Source organism: Rhipicephalus microplus, chromosome 1, assembly GCF_043290135.1.
Source record: "Rhipicephalus microplus isolate Deutch F79 chromosome 1, USDA_Rmic, whole genome shotgun sequence".
Taxonomy (NCBI): Eukaryota; Metazoa; Arthropoda; class Arachnida; order Ixodida; family Ixodidae; genus Rhipicephalus; species Rhipicephalus microplus.
The window spans coordinates 177229793-177242753 of NC_134700.1; the positions used below are offsets into that span (position 1 = coordinate 177229793).

The window sequence follows — 12961 nt, forward strand, 5'->3', positions numbered from 1 at the left end:
TTTTGAAAACGTCTCCCCAGAAGTTCTGGAACTACCTTAATCCCAAAAACCGTACTAGGCCCGCGGCCCCGGAAGAAAGCAAAGATAAAGCAAACTCGCTAAATAACTATTTCCAATCTGTTTTCACGATTGATGATGGAAATGTGCCTGATGTTGACATTTTCAACACCTGACATATTGAACCACTTGTTGTGACAGAGTCCGGAGTGCTTAATTTGTTGTTAAAATTAGATACTAAGAAGGGTGCCGGTCCCGATAACTTGCCAAATGAATTTCTTAGGCGATATGCTGAATGGGTAGCCAAATACTTGTGTATACTTTTCAATAAGTCCCTATCAACCTGTTCCCTCCTCCAAGAGTGGAAAATCGCAAAAGTTGCTGCTGTTCATAAATGCGGTAGCGAAGCTGACCCTTCAAATTTCAGACCCATCTCACTAACCAGCACAACTTGCAAACTACTGGAACACATTATTCTTAAACATCTAACGTTGTACCTTGACCAGATTCACATCTTATCGCCACAACAACACGGTTTTCGCAAAGGACTATCTACAGTTACCCAACTGGTTGAACTAATTCACGACATCTCCCTCAATGTAGACTGTACTGTGTACGAGACGATATCATGGGTCGAACAACTCCTTTATTGCCTATAGTGACGAATTTAAGTAGGCCAGGCGGGTGACGTCACGCTTACGTAGGAGCGACAGCTTGCGCTCGCTATCGCGGCCGTGCCAACTCGGTTACATCTTCCTTTCCTTGGGGCAATATAGGTCGCTCTGGCATGGGGTACCGACGAGGCTCGCGACGTTCCCGAGTGCTTCTCCGTGGTAGTGGCGGCTCTGGAACGGGACCCAAGCCTGGCAAGCCTGAGGAAGGTGTTGTGGTAGTGTCGGGGCATGGTAGCTCTGGAACCTCCCGGAGATGTTCCCGTGTGCGTCGCATTTCTCGGCCATCTTCGGTTTTTACCAGTACGGAGCGTGGAGCTCCCGCTGATCCCAGCACAACGACCGGGGACCACGTCCGTGTGTGCGTGTCGTACAACGAGGCCCTCTGACCCGGTGAGAGGGCGCGCAGGTACCGAGCACCTCGGTTGTAGTAGACCTTCTGCCTGTGGCGAATCTCCTGGAGACGGGAGTGCACCTTCTTGTTGGGCAACGGTGCCGGCTTCAGGTGGCAGGAGGGAACCGGGAGCAGTGTTCTCGTCTGTCGACCCATCAGCCTCTTGTTGCTGCGAAAGACGAGGCCATCTTGTGTATGCATCTCTTCTCGATACGCCCAAAATGGCCTGGCACATGCTGGGACGTCCTCTTTGTTTTCCGGCCAGTCAGTCTCTGCATAGGATCGGATGGTCGACAGAGCAGGATCCTTGGCGGTTGCCACACGTAGTTCCTCGAGGCGATGCTCAGAAGCTGGAACAAGGGCAATGACGTTAACATTGAAGCGCTCGGTTTGTTCCGACAATAACGCCTTGCTTGGAAAACGAGAGAGCGCATCAGCCAAAAACAGCTCTTTTCCTGGCTTGTACAGTAGATTAATGGCGTATCGCTGCAATGTCAGTCGCATTCGTTGCAGTCTAAGTGGGCACTGGTGAAGTGGTTTACTGAAAATTGGCACCAACGGACGATGGTCGGTTTCCACCGTAACCTCAGATTGGCCGAAAATATAGTCGTGAAGTTTTTCGCAGCCATGCACAATCGCCAGAGCTTCCATTTCAATCTGCGCGTACCGCGTCTGAGCATCGCTGAGCGATCTAGACGAGAAAGCGATAGGGCGGCCGGCTTGTATCAGAACGGCGCCAACGCCCATGTGGCTGGCGTCAACAGAGAGGGTGACTGGCTTTTTCGGATCGAAGTAAGCAAGCACTGGCGCTGTTACTAAGGCTTGGCGCAGCTCATTGAAGCTGCATTGCTCTTTTTCTGTCCAGACCCAGGCAATCTTTTTGCGCAGCAATGTTCTAAGTGGTGCGGTGAGTACAGACATTCGAGGAATGAAGCGCTGCACGTAATTCATCGTTCCGAGGAATACTTTCAATTCCTTACTGTTACTTGGCGCTGGCATGTCCAAAATGACTTGGACGCGATCGGGTTCCAGGCTCAGTCCTTGCGTGGTGAAAACGTGTCCCAAGTAGCGAACTTGCTCCTGCAAAAAGACGAATTTCTGCGAGTTCAGACGGAGGTTGTGCTCACGGCAGCGTGCAAGCACCCCGGTCAAGTTGTCATGTTCTTCGTTGTGCCCCAGACTAATATGTCGTCCATTACAACCGCTACTCCAGACAGGCCCTCCAAGAGGCGGTGCATGGCTGCTTGAAATATTTCCGGGGCGGAAGCAATTCCAAAAGGCATGCGGATAAACCGATAGCGCCCGTAGGGCGTGCTCATTGTGCACAATCTGGAGCTGCTGTCAGAAAGTTTTATTTGCCAGAACCCGGATGTTGCGTCCAAGGTAGAAAAATATTTAGCTCCAGCTAGTCGTTGCGCGACCTCTTCTAGAACAGGAATAGGGTAGTGTTCACGCAGAATAACCTTGTTAAGCTCCGTTGGGTCGAGACAAATTCTTACTTTATCACCTTTAACTACGGCTACCATATAGCTTGACCATTCTGTTGGTTCGGTTACCTTGGTTATGACGTTGTGCTCTTCCATGCGTTGAAGTTCGGCCTTTACTTTTTTTTCAATGGCGACCGGAGCCCTTCTGGCTGGCACAACAACACTGACGGCGCCGGGTTTGAGCTTCATTTCGTACTCAAAATTCTTCAGCTGTCCCAATCCTGTGAAAACATCGGTGAAGGGCTGAGCCGCCGGGTAGAGTTGCTGCGTCTCGACGCTATCAACGCGATAAATCAAGCCAAGGCTTTCTGCTGCTGCTCCGCTGAGGGTCACCGGCACGTTTTGCTCTATGACGAAGAAGGTTTCATCGTGCTGTTTATCGTTCACGGATAGCGACAACTTTACTTTAAACTGCGCAGTCGTTTTGTGGCCGAAAAAACTCGTTAACGTGGCTCGGCCGGCTTCACGAGTCTTTCTCGGAAGCGACAAAACATCTTCCTTTGAAATCGCACAACAGTTTGCCCCAGTATCAAGTTTGCCGACCATCGGACGGCCTTCAATGGAAACTGTCGCGGTCCACTGGTCGCTAGCGAGTGCGTTCACGGTTAAAGCTTCCAGAAAAAAATCTGACCTTTCGTCAACATGTAGCTCTCGTATTTCCCTGCGCTTTGCATCTTCGCTGTGCAAGAAGGATGACTGCGAGCATGCTTGGGCGAAATGATTCAATCCTCCGTATTTCTTGCACGCTTTTCCTGTTGGTGGGCAGCGGCTGCCGCGGTGAACTTTGTAGCCACATTTGTTACATGGCTTTGTTACTCTGGCCAACGCTTTTACGGCTGCAGTTTCAGCGCCTTCAGTGGTGCCACGTATCTGTCGAAACTGCTCCTCGCCTTGCTCTTGGATGCGACAGATTTCGACTACTCTTTGGTAAGAAGGGTTTTCAGAAATTAACTTCTTTTGCAGTCCCTTGTCCCGGATACCGAGTATGATGCGGCTACGAAGCATGCGCTCTTCTAAGTCTCCAAAATCGCAGTGTTGGGCTAGCGTTCGCAATTCGACAAGCCAGTCATTGAAACTTTCGTCCTCTTTTTGGTCTCGGGAGCCGAAGCAAAACTCGTGGTAAGTGAGGTTCTTCGCGGGCTGGTAGAAGTCTTCAAATTTTTTAATTATAAGGGTTACATCGGTTGTGTCCTCTCCTGGCTCAAACTTGAACGAAGCCAACACTTTTCTAGCCTCTTCCCCAATGGTCACTAAATGCGTCGCCGCCTGCACTTCTTTTGGTTGCTTGTTCAGCTGAGTTGCCGTGGAAAACAGTTCACACTCACTTTTCCAGGTCTTCCACCCAAGCCAAGCGTCTCGCGATGTGTCGAGGGGCTTCGGAGGCGGCAGGAGCGTTGTCGGCAATGCAGGCGGTGTCGGCAACGTAGGCGGTGTCGTCATGCTGGCTGTTTTCCGCTGCCACCATGTGTACGAGACGATATCATGGGTCGAACAACTCCTTTATTGCCTATACTGACGAGTTTAAGTAGGCCAGGCGGGTGACGTCACGCTTACGTAGGAGTGACAGCTTGCGCTCGCTATCGCGGCCGTGCCAACTCGGTTACATGTACAAAACAAACCGATTTAATTCTATTAGATTTCTCAAAGGCGTTTGATCGGGTGCCACACAAAAAACTTATAAAAAATTAGAAGCAACGATAGGCTCAGGCCCACTTACTGACTCGATCGACAATTATCTGAGTAACCGAACACAGTATGTGCAAGTCAATCGCGAAAGTTCTTCCATTGCCAACGTTACGTCAGGTGTACCGCAGGGCAGTGTTTTGGCCCCCATTTCATTTTTGATCTTCATTAATGATTTACCTGCTGGCATCGGTGTTAATGTGAGGCTTTTCGCTGATGATTGTATACTTTACCAGGAAATAAACGCCCCAGAAGATCATGTAAAACTGAACAATGCCTTGCAGTTCATATCTAAGTGGTGTGCTCTTTGGCAAATGACCCTGAATGTTAAAAAATCTGCTCTCTTGAGGATAACAAGAAAAAAGCAAGTATTTGAATTTGTTTACGTTATAAATAACTCTCCACTTCCGGTAGTGACTGAACACAAATATCTAGGTTTAACTTTATTGCAAGATTTTAGATGGGATATCCACGTTAGTCATGTCACATCAGCTGCATTAAAACGGCTGTTTTTCCTTCGTAGAAGTCTCGCTTCCGCGCCGCCTGAAACGAAACTTCTAGCCTACAAAGCATTCGTCAGACCTGTCTTAGAATATGCAAACGTCGCGTGGTTTCCCTTTACAAGCCATCTCATAAATGCCCTAGAACAAATACAACGAAAAGCGATAAGATTTGTCTATAACAAGTACAGAATAACTGACTCACCCACAGAACTTTTAAAAAAAGCAGGTCTCTTAACAATAAAAAACCGCGCTAAACTGGCACGTCAGAAATTCCTATATCAGTTAGTTCACCAACAGCTAAACATTGACAGTTCAAAGTACATATCATTTAAAGAAACAAGGCCAACACGACAAAAGCATTCTCAGACACTGAATGAATATCAGTGCCGGACGGACTGTCTGAAATATTCTTTTTTTCCACTAGCAATTCGCGAGTGGAATAACTTGCCAATCAGTATAACAAACAATCAATCCTTGGAAAATTTTTCATCTCTGCTCGAATGTAATTTATTGTCTTCAGAACTGACGAACCCTGTTTTTTTCTTGTCCACTGTTTGAAGTGCTCACTTTTCTTTTTTCAGTACTAGTTGGAATTGATGTCGTGTGCTACTGAATGTATTTTAGTGGTACAGATGTAGTCATCAAATGTATTTCTGTCGGCTTTGTCTCACTCGTTATTATAATATTTCAGTGAGTACCCTCTGTATAATCTTGCCCTTCACAATGTATGTGCCCTTCCTGCAATAATCCCTATTGGTATTGGCAGTATATGTAAGTAAAAGTAAATAAATATATATATATATATATATATATATATATATATATATATATATATATGTGTGTGTGTGTGTGTGTGTGTGTGTGTGTGTGTGTGTGTGTGTGTGTGTCATGTATGTTTGTCTCACATAATATAATCGCGGCCTACGAATACTCATGTGGGAAAAAAATAAAGAAAAGTTTTTTTATCAGGCACGAGTGTTATAATAGATTGTCTTGAAAGAACGACACTATGCTCCAACGTACAGCACTGCCGAAGCTAGGCGTTGTATGCAAGCTATGTGCTTCCTCAACGGCAAATAAGTGCCGGTATGATTGCCTTGTGGCACAGCTAAAACTCTTATGCTCGCTTTGCGATGCTGCGTCACTATTGCACGCAAAGTGTTCTACTCATGTTACGTGTTCGTCTTACACATTTACGCTTTGTGTTGGCAATAACCGGTGAACGCGATTGCGTAGAAACATCACAAAGCAGACACGAATGCTCGAGGTCAGTGTACGTAGATTTAGGTGAAAGTGAAGAAATTCCAGGAGCTCGAAATTCACAGAGCCCCCCCAATACGGCGTCTCACTTATGATGGTGTTGTGGTGTTAAGCATCATAATCATCATTATTATTATTAATATTATTATTAGTATTATTGTTATTATTAGTATTATTGTTATTATAATAATTATTATTATTGTTGTTGTTGTTGTTGTCGTCGTCGTCAACATGGCAGTGCCTCTAATTAGATACCACAGGCCACTTCCATATTCCATTGGTATTCACCTTTACTACTTTCTCAATACGATGGCAATGAAAGCTTGTTGAAAGCAGCCATCGTTTTATGCCATTTCATGTTGAAAACAAAACACATTTTTTTTGTTTATGACATCAACTGTTCAGTCGGCCAGTTCAACCACACCTAAGCCTAGCCTTCTGGGCACGCGAATCAACATTGAAACAGCAGAAAATCGAGACAAATATACTTGCCATTGAGGCGTCACTGAAAAAACCTAAAAAAACTAGAAGTAATGTGAAGTAGGAACAGCACGATTTTCTACATGTGAACACACGAAAGAAACGACACAGACAGCGCTCGTCTGTGTCGTTTCTGTTGTGAATCCCCATATAGAATACGTAGCTGTTCCCACGTTAAAATGAAAAACCAAGTAATACAAACATGACTTCTTTGCGCAAACACGTACACGGACACAAGGAAAAGAGGCAAACAACACGGGCGCAAACTCACAACTGGTTTATTTTGAACAAAGAACTGTACTTATATCTTCACGTAGCCCACACGCCCTCCCATCGGTGGATCCAGGAACAAACGAGATAACCTAAAGAAAGCTTATTCAGCGCTACGTCATGATAAGAACCCCAAAACAACAGGGAGTTGATTGAAGCATTCCATATTAGAAACATGGGAGAAAAATGTGTTGGCCAAGCTTCCGTCACCATGTCCGATAAAGAATTTGAATTTTTGAAAGGCACGTGCAACAATCCGTCTGCAGATGCGTGAACTCTTCATTTTTTGTTGTTTTGGGGTTCTTATCATGACGTAGCGCTGAATAAGCTTTCTTCAGGTTATCTCGTTTGTTCCTGGATCCACCGATGGGGGGGCGTGTGGGCTACGTGAAGATATAAGTACAGTTCTTTGTTCAAAATAAACCAGTTGTGAGTTTGCGCCCGTGTTGTTTGCCTCTTTTCCTTGTGTCCGTGTACGTGTTTGCGCAAAGAAGGCATGAATGAGTACCAACTCGCCCAACTTTCGGTACTGTTGTTACAAATAATACAAAGCTTCACATTACTAGGAAATGCAAGTTCCAGTTGAAGAGGCCCCGACACACTTCTCACCATGGCCAGAAAACAGGGCCAATTGGTAGTCGAGGCATCCGGGAACAAGCGAGTCAAACACTATGGCGCTGCACGTTGCTTGAACTTCACCATCGTCTGCATCAGATAAAAATTGTTTTCTGTTCTTTCTAAAATTATGACTGTGTCCTGATGATGACATCATATACCTGAATTCAAGGTCCCTGGCTGATTTCAGCATCATATAGCTACATAGTTACCGAAGTTACTGCGAGAACGTGCTATACGTCCACATGTGCGTGCTCGCAACCAGTTTGAATGTAAGCTGCGTGTTCAAAAAACAAAAGGGGCGCTCAAAGTGATGACGCACGTGTGCTATAACTTATAGTTCTTTCTGCCACGTCATCCCTACCTGCTTAGTTCGTCAAGATGAGAGAAGCGAGAACGCAGTTGCAGCGTACGACAAATTTTTGTAACTTCGCTTGCTGGCGCAAACATGTTTGGTGCAGGATTGCGAACTGTAGAGCACTTTCGCAATTTTTCGGGCAGCGTGTGGTCGTAGGGCGGTAGTACAGTTTCGTTATAAGTTGTAGGATAATTTCTATTTTTCGTTCGTCCTCCCTCAGTGGAAGATGTGGACGACCAACGCGACATCACTCAGTTTTACATTCCTAATTACATTCCAAAACTACATCGTTCTTTCAATATAACTGGCAGCGGAAGACGTGGACAGTTTACGCGACATTACCGAGTTGAACATTCCTAAGTACATCCGAACACATCTTTTTTATTTTAATATAACTGGCACATACACTGAACTAAAATGTCACCAAAATATAGGGCAGGCACGAAAGATTATGTGTCAGTCCTTCGATAGTGACACAATCCATATAAACGATAGAGAACACAAAAAGAGAAGGTTGTTCTCGGCCTCGAGTGATCTTAGATGAGTGCGCAAGGAACCACGGGATTTTTTTATGACGGTGGATTGCTAAATGAGATTCCCCTTAATGACGGTGCGGTGATCACCTCTCCACAAAGCCGGATATTTTATTGTTATTTTTATGATCTATTATGTCATTCCTCTGCTCTATAAATATCGTTTCGACATGTCGGGTGTACGAGATCAGTGATCTTGATGCTCCTTTAAAGCGAAAGCTGTTGTCCGCCGCCCCCGCCGGCGCCCGCAAACCCTATCGCGCGAAATAAAACTCAAGAACTGAAAACACCAAGGGCACAACGGGATTAGAATCCGGGTCTCCTGCATGGCAGCCCAGTATTCTACCACAGATAGACGCCGGTGCTTCAAAATTCGCTGTAAACTGGCCTTAGGCAAGCTTGATGTCGGGAAAGGAATCGCGTTGTATGTCCCGTCTTTCATGTCCCTTATTTTTGGTTACAAATTTTTCGAATCAATTTTCAATGTAGCTAAAAATGTACCATCCTTCAGCAGCACTATACGTCTGCATGTGGAACATTGAAGTGTGACCTGTACCTTTTTATTGTTACACTACGCTAATTTAGGCGTAGGCTACAATTAAGAGTAGTACGAAGGTCGTGTGGGGCAAAGTGTGATAATTATGACGTACGGTGTTTTCAAACATTGGTTGGCAACGCGGCATGGGTGTGGTCAGGAGGGGTCGGGGTACGAGCACCCCGTTATTTTTTTATTATTAAGATATGTCTTTAAGGAGAGATTGGTGCCTCTACGTGGATGCAGCTACGTCTCTTCGCTTACATATCAACTGGTCGTAAAACGTTTCTTCAATGTTTTTAAGAATCTTGTAATTCGAAAATATTGTTACGAGACAATGCCCCACTTAAACAGTGAGATAGGCGCTGAGGAAGACGAGGTGACTTGTGTGTGCGCGCGCTCTCTCTTGTTCGCCATCTTGGCTTGCGCGTTGGCGCTGTGTAAATATATTTTAAAACGCCTAGTTTCCCTTGTGCCTTCACGCAACATTTTGGTGGAAGGTGCTGGGTTACAACGCACGACGGAGTTACGCAGCGGACGCCTAGTCTCTGCTCCCAACATGTCCACCGGCAGCGACGCTTCCTCAACTGCTACGCCCACTGCATCAATGGCGCCGACCTCTCCTGTTTATCTCGTGGCCGCTCCACCCCGCGATCCCGGCAACTTTTCGGGAACGGACGGCGAGGACGTGGATGAGTGGCTTAAACTCTACGAACTCTTCAGCACAAATCACAGGTGGGACCCAACCTTAATGCTGGCAAACATCATCTTTTATTTACAAGGAACGGCCAAGGCGTGGTTTAATAACAATGTGGACGGTATCACAAGCTGGGACGTATGCAAGACCAAATTACGCGAGTTGTTTGGTCAATCTGCCGGCTGCAAGCAGGCCGCTAGGAAAGAACTTGGCACACGTGTTCAGACGTCCACGGAGTCCTACCTGGCGTATATTCAAGATGTGCTGACCCTTTGCCGTAAAGTTGACCGAACCATGGCTGAAGCCGACAAGGTAGCGCACGTGCTCAAGGGCATCGCAGACGATGCATTTAACCTCATTGTGTGCAAAGGCTGTTCCACCGTGCAAGATGTTATCTTGGAGTGCCAACAGTTTCAAGAGGCTAAAAGCCGTCGCATTGCTTACCACTTTACGCGCCTTCCCAACACTGCTGCGACGTCAACATGTGCGGATCTCCATGTACCGACCCTGCCCAATTCACACTCCAGTGACATCACGAGAATTGTACGCCGTGAAATCGAAGCCATCTCACCCGCCCCCTTGAGAGCACTGGCACCGAGTGATCCTCAGCCGACCATATCGCTAATACAGACCGTTGTTCGCCAGGAACTAGCCAACGCGGGTGTTCACACAGTCTGTTCTGTGCACCGTCCCGGCGCTGTCAGTTCGTCTACCCCGAGCCACCCACAGCAGTATCGCCGCCCTGCTCCACGTAATCGTGACCCAAATGCGTGGAGAACGCCTGATGACAGGCCGATTTGCTTCCGATGTGAACGAGTGGGACACATTTCCCGTCATTGCCGAAGCACGTGGACCTCACCGTATCGGGCAAACCCAAACTTCTCCAACCCCCATTCACCGGCCCACCTCTATGACCAGGAACCACCACGGCGTGAGGGCTCAGCTAATTACGACCCGACCACTACGACCACTGCCCAGTACAGTCGCTCACCTTCACCTCGACGTAGATTTTCCCGATCTCCACCACCACCTCGTTCCCCGTCCCCGTCCTCTGCCCGGCGGTTTTCTTCGGAAAACTAACGGCTGCAGCTCCTGGAGGTGACGCTGCTGATACGACTTGCTCTCCAATTCCTCTGTTGACGCTCCCGACCAATCAGAACTTGATCGACGTTGAAGTGGACGGTTTATCTGTTAAAGCCTTAGTAGACACTGGCGCCCATATTTCTGTGATGAGCCTGCACATTCGAGACCGCTTAAAGAAAGTACTTACTCCAGCCCCTTCACGCAGCGTTCGCGTTGCTGATGGTAGTACGGCTGCTGTTATTGGCGTCTGTACTGCACGCGTTACTATTGCCGGCCGTCAAACTTCAGTTCTCTTCACTGTTCTTTCTCACTGCACCAATGATGTGATCCTCGGTCTTGACTTTTTGTCCACTCATTCCGCTCTCATCGACTGTTCAGCCGGTACTGTGCAACTTGACCTACCGTGTCCGATTGATCCGCCCAGTCGACCGCAAGCCCGTATGTGCTCTGCTGAACATGTCCGTTTGTTACCGCAAACCGTGACCTGCATCACCGTTACGCCCTCGCCACCTGTATCCGATGGTGACTATGTGCTCGCGCCCATCACATCCCTTCTCTTGACCCACAGTGTTACCTTACCACACACTGTTATTCAGTTACGTGCAAACCACGCCTGCATTCCTGTGCTCAACTTTGCTCTGTGTCCGCAAGTGCTTCCGCGCGGAATCGCCCTCGCCATGCTGACTCCTTCTGAAGAATGCGTCATATCAGCTCTGTCTTCGAACGAGGCTCGACACTCCAGCTTCACACATGCTCGATCTTCGCAAGGAAGCCCGTCTCCTGATGTTAAAAAAATGATCGCGTCAGACCTTTTGCCGCATCAAGCTGACGAACTCCTTCGCGTTCTTGAGTCATACTGGGACGTATTTGACTTTTGTGATCGTCCACTAGGTCAAACCAGTGCGGTAAAGCACCGCATTGACACCGGCGATGCCTCCCCTGTCCATCGACGGCCATACCGCGTATCTTCGACCGAGCGTCACATAATTCAAGCAGAAGTCGACAACATGCTCGCCAAAGACATAATTGAACCATCATGTAGTCCATGGGCTTCCCCTGTTGTTCTTGTCAAAAAGAAGGACAACACTTGGCGATTCTGTGTTGACTACCGACATCTGAACAAGATCACTAAAAAAGACGTCTACCCGCTACCGCGCATAGACGACGCCCTAGATTGTCTTCACGGCGCTAAGTATTTTTCTTCTATTGATCTAAGAGCAGGTTACTGGCAAATTGCTGTCGATGACATGGACCGCGAGAAGACCGCTTTTGTCACCCCCGATGGTCTTTACCAATTTAAGGTCATGCCCTTCGGATTATGCAACGCTCCAGCCACCTTCGAGCGGATGATGGACTCTCTTTTGCGTGGGTTCAAATGGTCAATTTGTCTATGCTACCTTGACGACGTTATCGTCTTTTCCCCGACCTTTGAAACCCACCTCGACCGCGTTTCCTCAATACTGGCCGTATTTCGCAATGCCGGTCTCCAACTGAACTCGTCAAAGTGTCACTTCGGACGCCAGCAACTAACAATGTTGGGCCACCTTGTCGACTCCTCTGGTGTACGTCCTGATCCCGATAAAGTGCGAGCCGTGCGTAACTTCCCTGTTCCGACCTGCACTAAAGAAGTACGCAGCTTTCTCGGTCTGTGCTCGTACTTTCGACGTTTTGTGAACAACTTTGCGGAAGTCGCCCGTCCTCTCACAGACTTATTGAGAAAAGATGTCTCATTCACATGGGGCGCTGCGCAGGCTACGGCGTTCTCTACACTTATTGAATCGCTAACAAAACCACCTGTTCTGGCCCATTTCGACGTTTCTGCCCCTACCGAAGTACACACAGATGCCAGCGGTTACGGAATCGGTGCTGTTTTGGTTCAGCATCAAAGCGGCTGCGCCCGCGTTATCGCCTATGCCAGCCGTCTCCTCTCGCAGGCGGAAAGGAACTACTCCATCACCGAAAGGGAATGCCTTGCTCTCGTTTGGGCAGTAGCAAAATTTCGGCCTTATTTACATGGTCGACATTTCACTGTCATAACCGATCACCACGCACTTTGCTGGCTCTCGTCCTTGAAGGACCCCACTGGGCGCCTTGGTCGATGGGCACTACGGCTTCAAGAGTATAACTACTCGGTGTCCTACAAATCTGGCCGTTTACACCATGACGCTGACTGCTTATCTCGGAATCCAGTGGACCCACCTGAAGCGTTCGATGAATCGCCATGTGTGCTGTCTCTCTCCGCTTTAAGCAACATCCGTGAGGAACAGCGCCGAGATCCTGCCTTGCGTAACATCATCGAGAAGCTTCATTCTGAGGCACCCGATCCTTCTACTCGATTGTTCGTGCTTAAGGATGACACATTGTACCGTTGCAACGTCCGCCCTGATGGACACGA

The 12961-nt window shown here is 47.7% G+C and overlaps 1 protein-coding gene across 1 annotated transcript; it reads right to left on the bottom strand.

Moving 5' to 3' along the window:
• Positions 1-720: 720 nt before the first annotated feature.
• Positions 721-3989, bottom strand: LOC142766130 (uncharacterized). Its single transcript, XM_075867980.1, has 2 exons — positions 2619-3989; positions 721-2142 (listed from the first exon to the last, which is right to left on the bottom strand). Exons 1-2 carry the CDS (start codon positions 3987-3989, stop codon positions 721-723), a joined length of 2793 nt encoding a protein of 930 aa, XP_075724095.1.
• Between the last annotated feature and the right edge of the window lie 8972 nt (positions 3990-12961).

Coding starts and splice junctions, on each gene's coding strand:
- LOC142766130 (XM_075867980.1), bottom strand. CDS start 3,989: ATGACGACACCGCCTACGTTGCCGACACCGCCTGCATTGCCGACAACG. Junction 2,143..2,618: donor AGCACAACGTCATAACCAAG/GTAACCGAACCA, acceptor GTCTTTTTGCAG/GAGCAAGTTCGCTACTTGGG.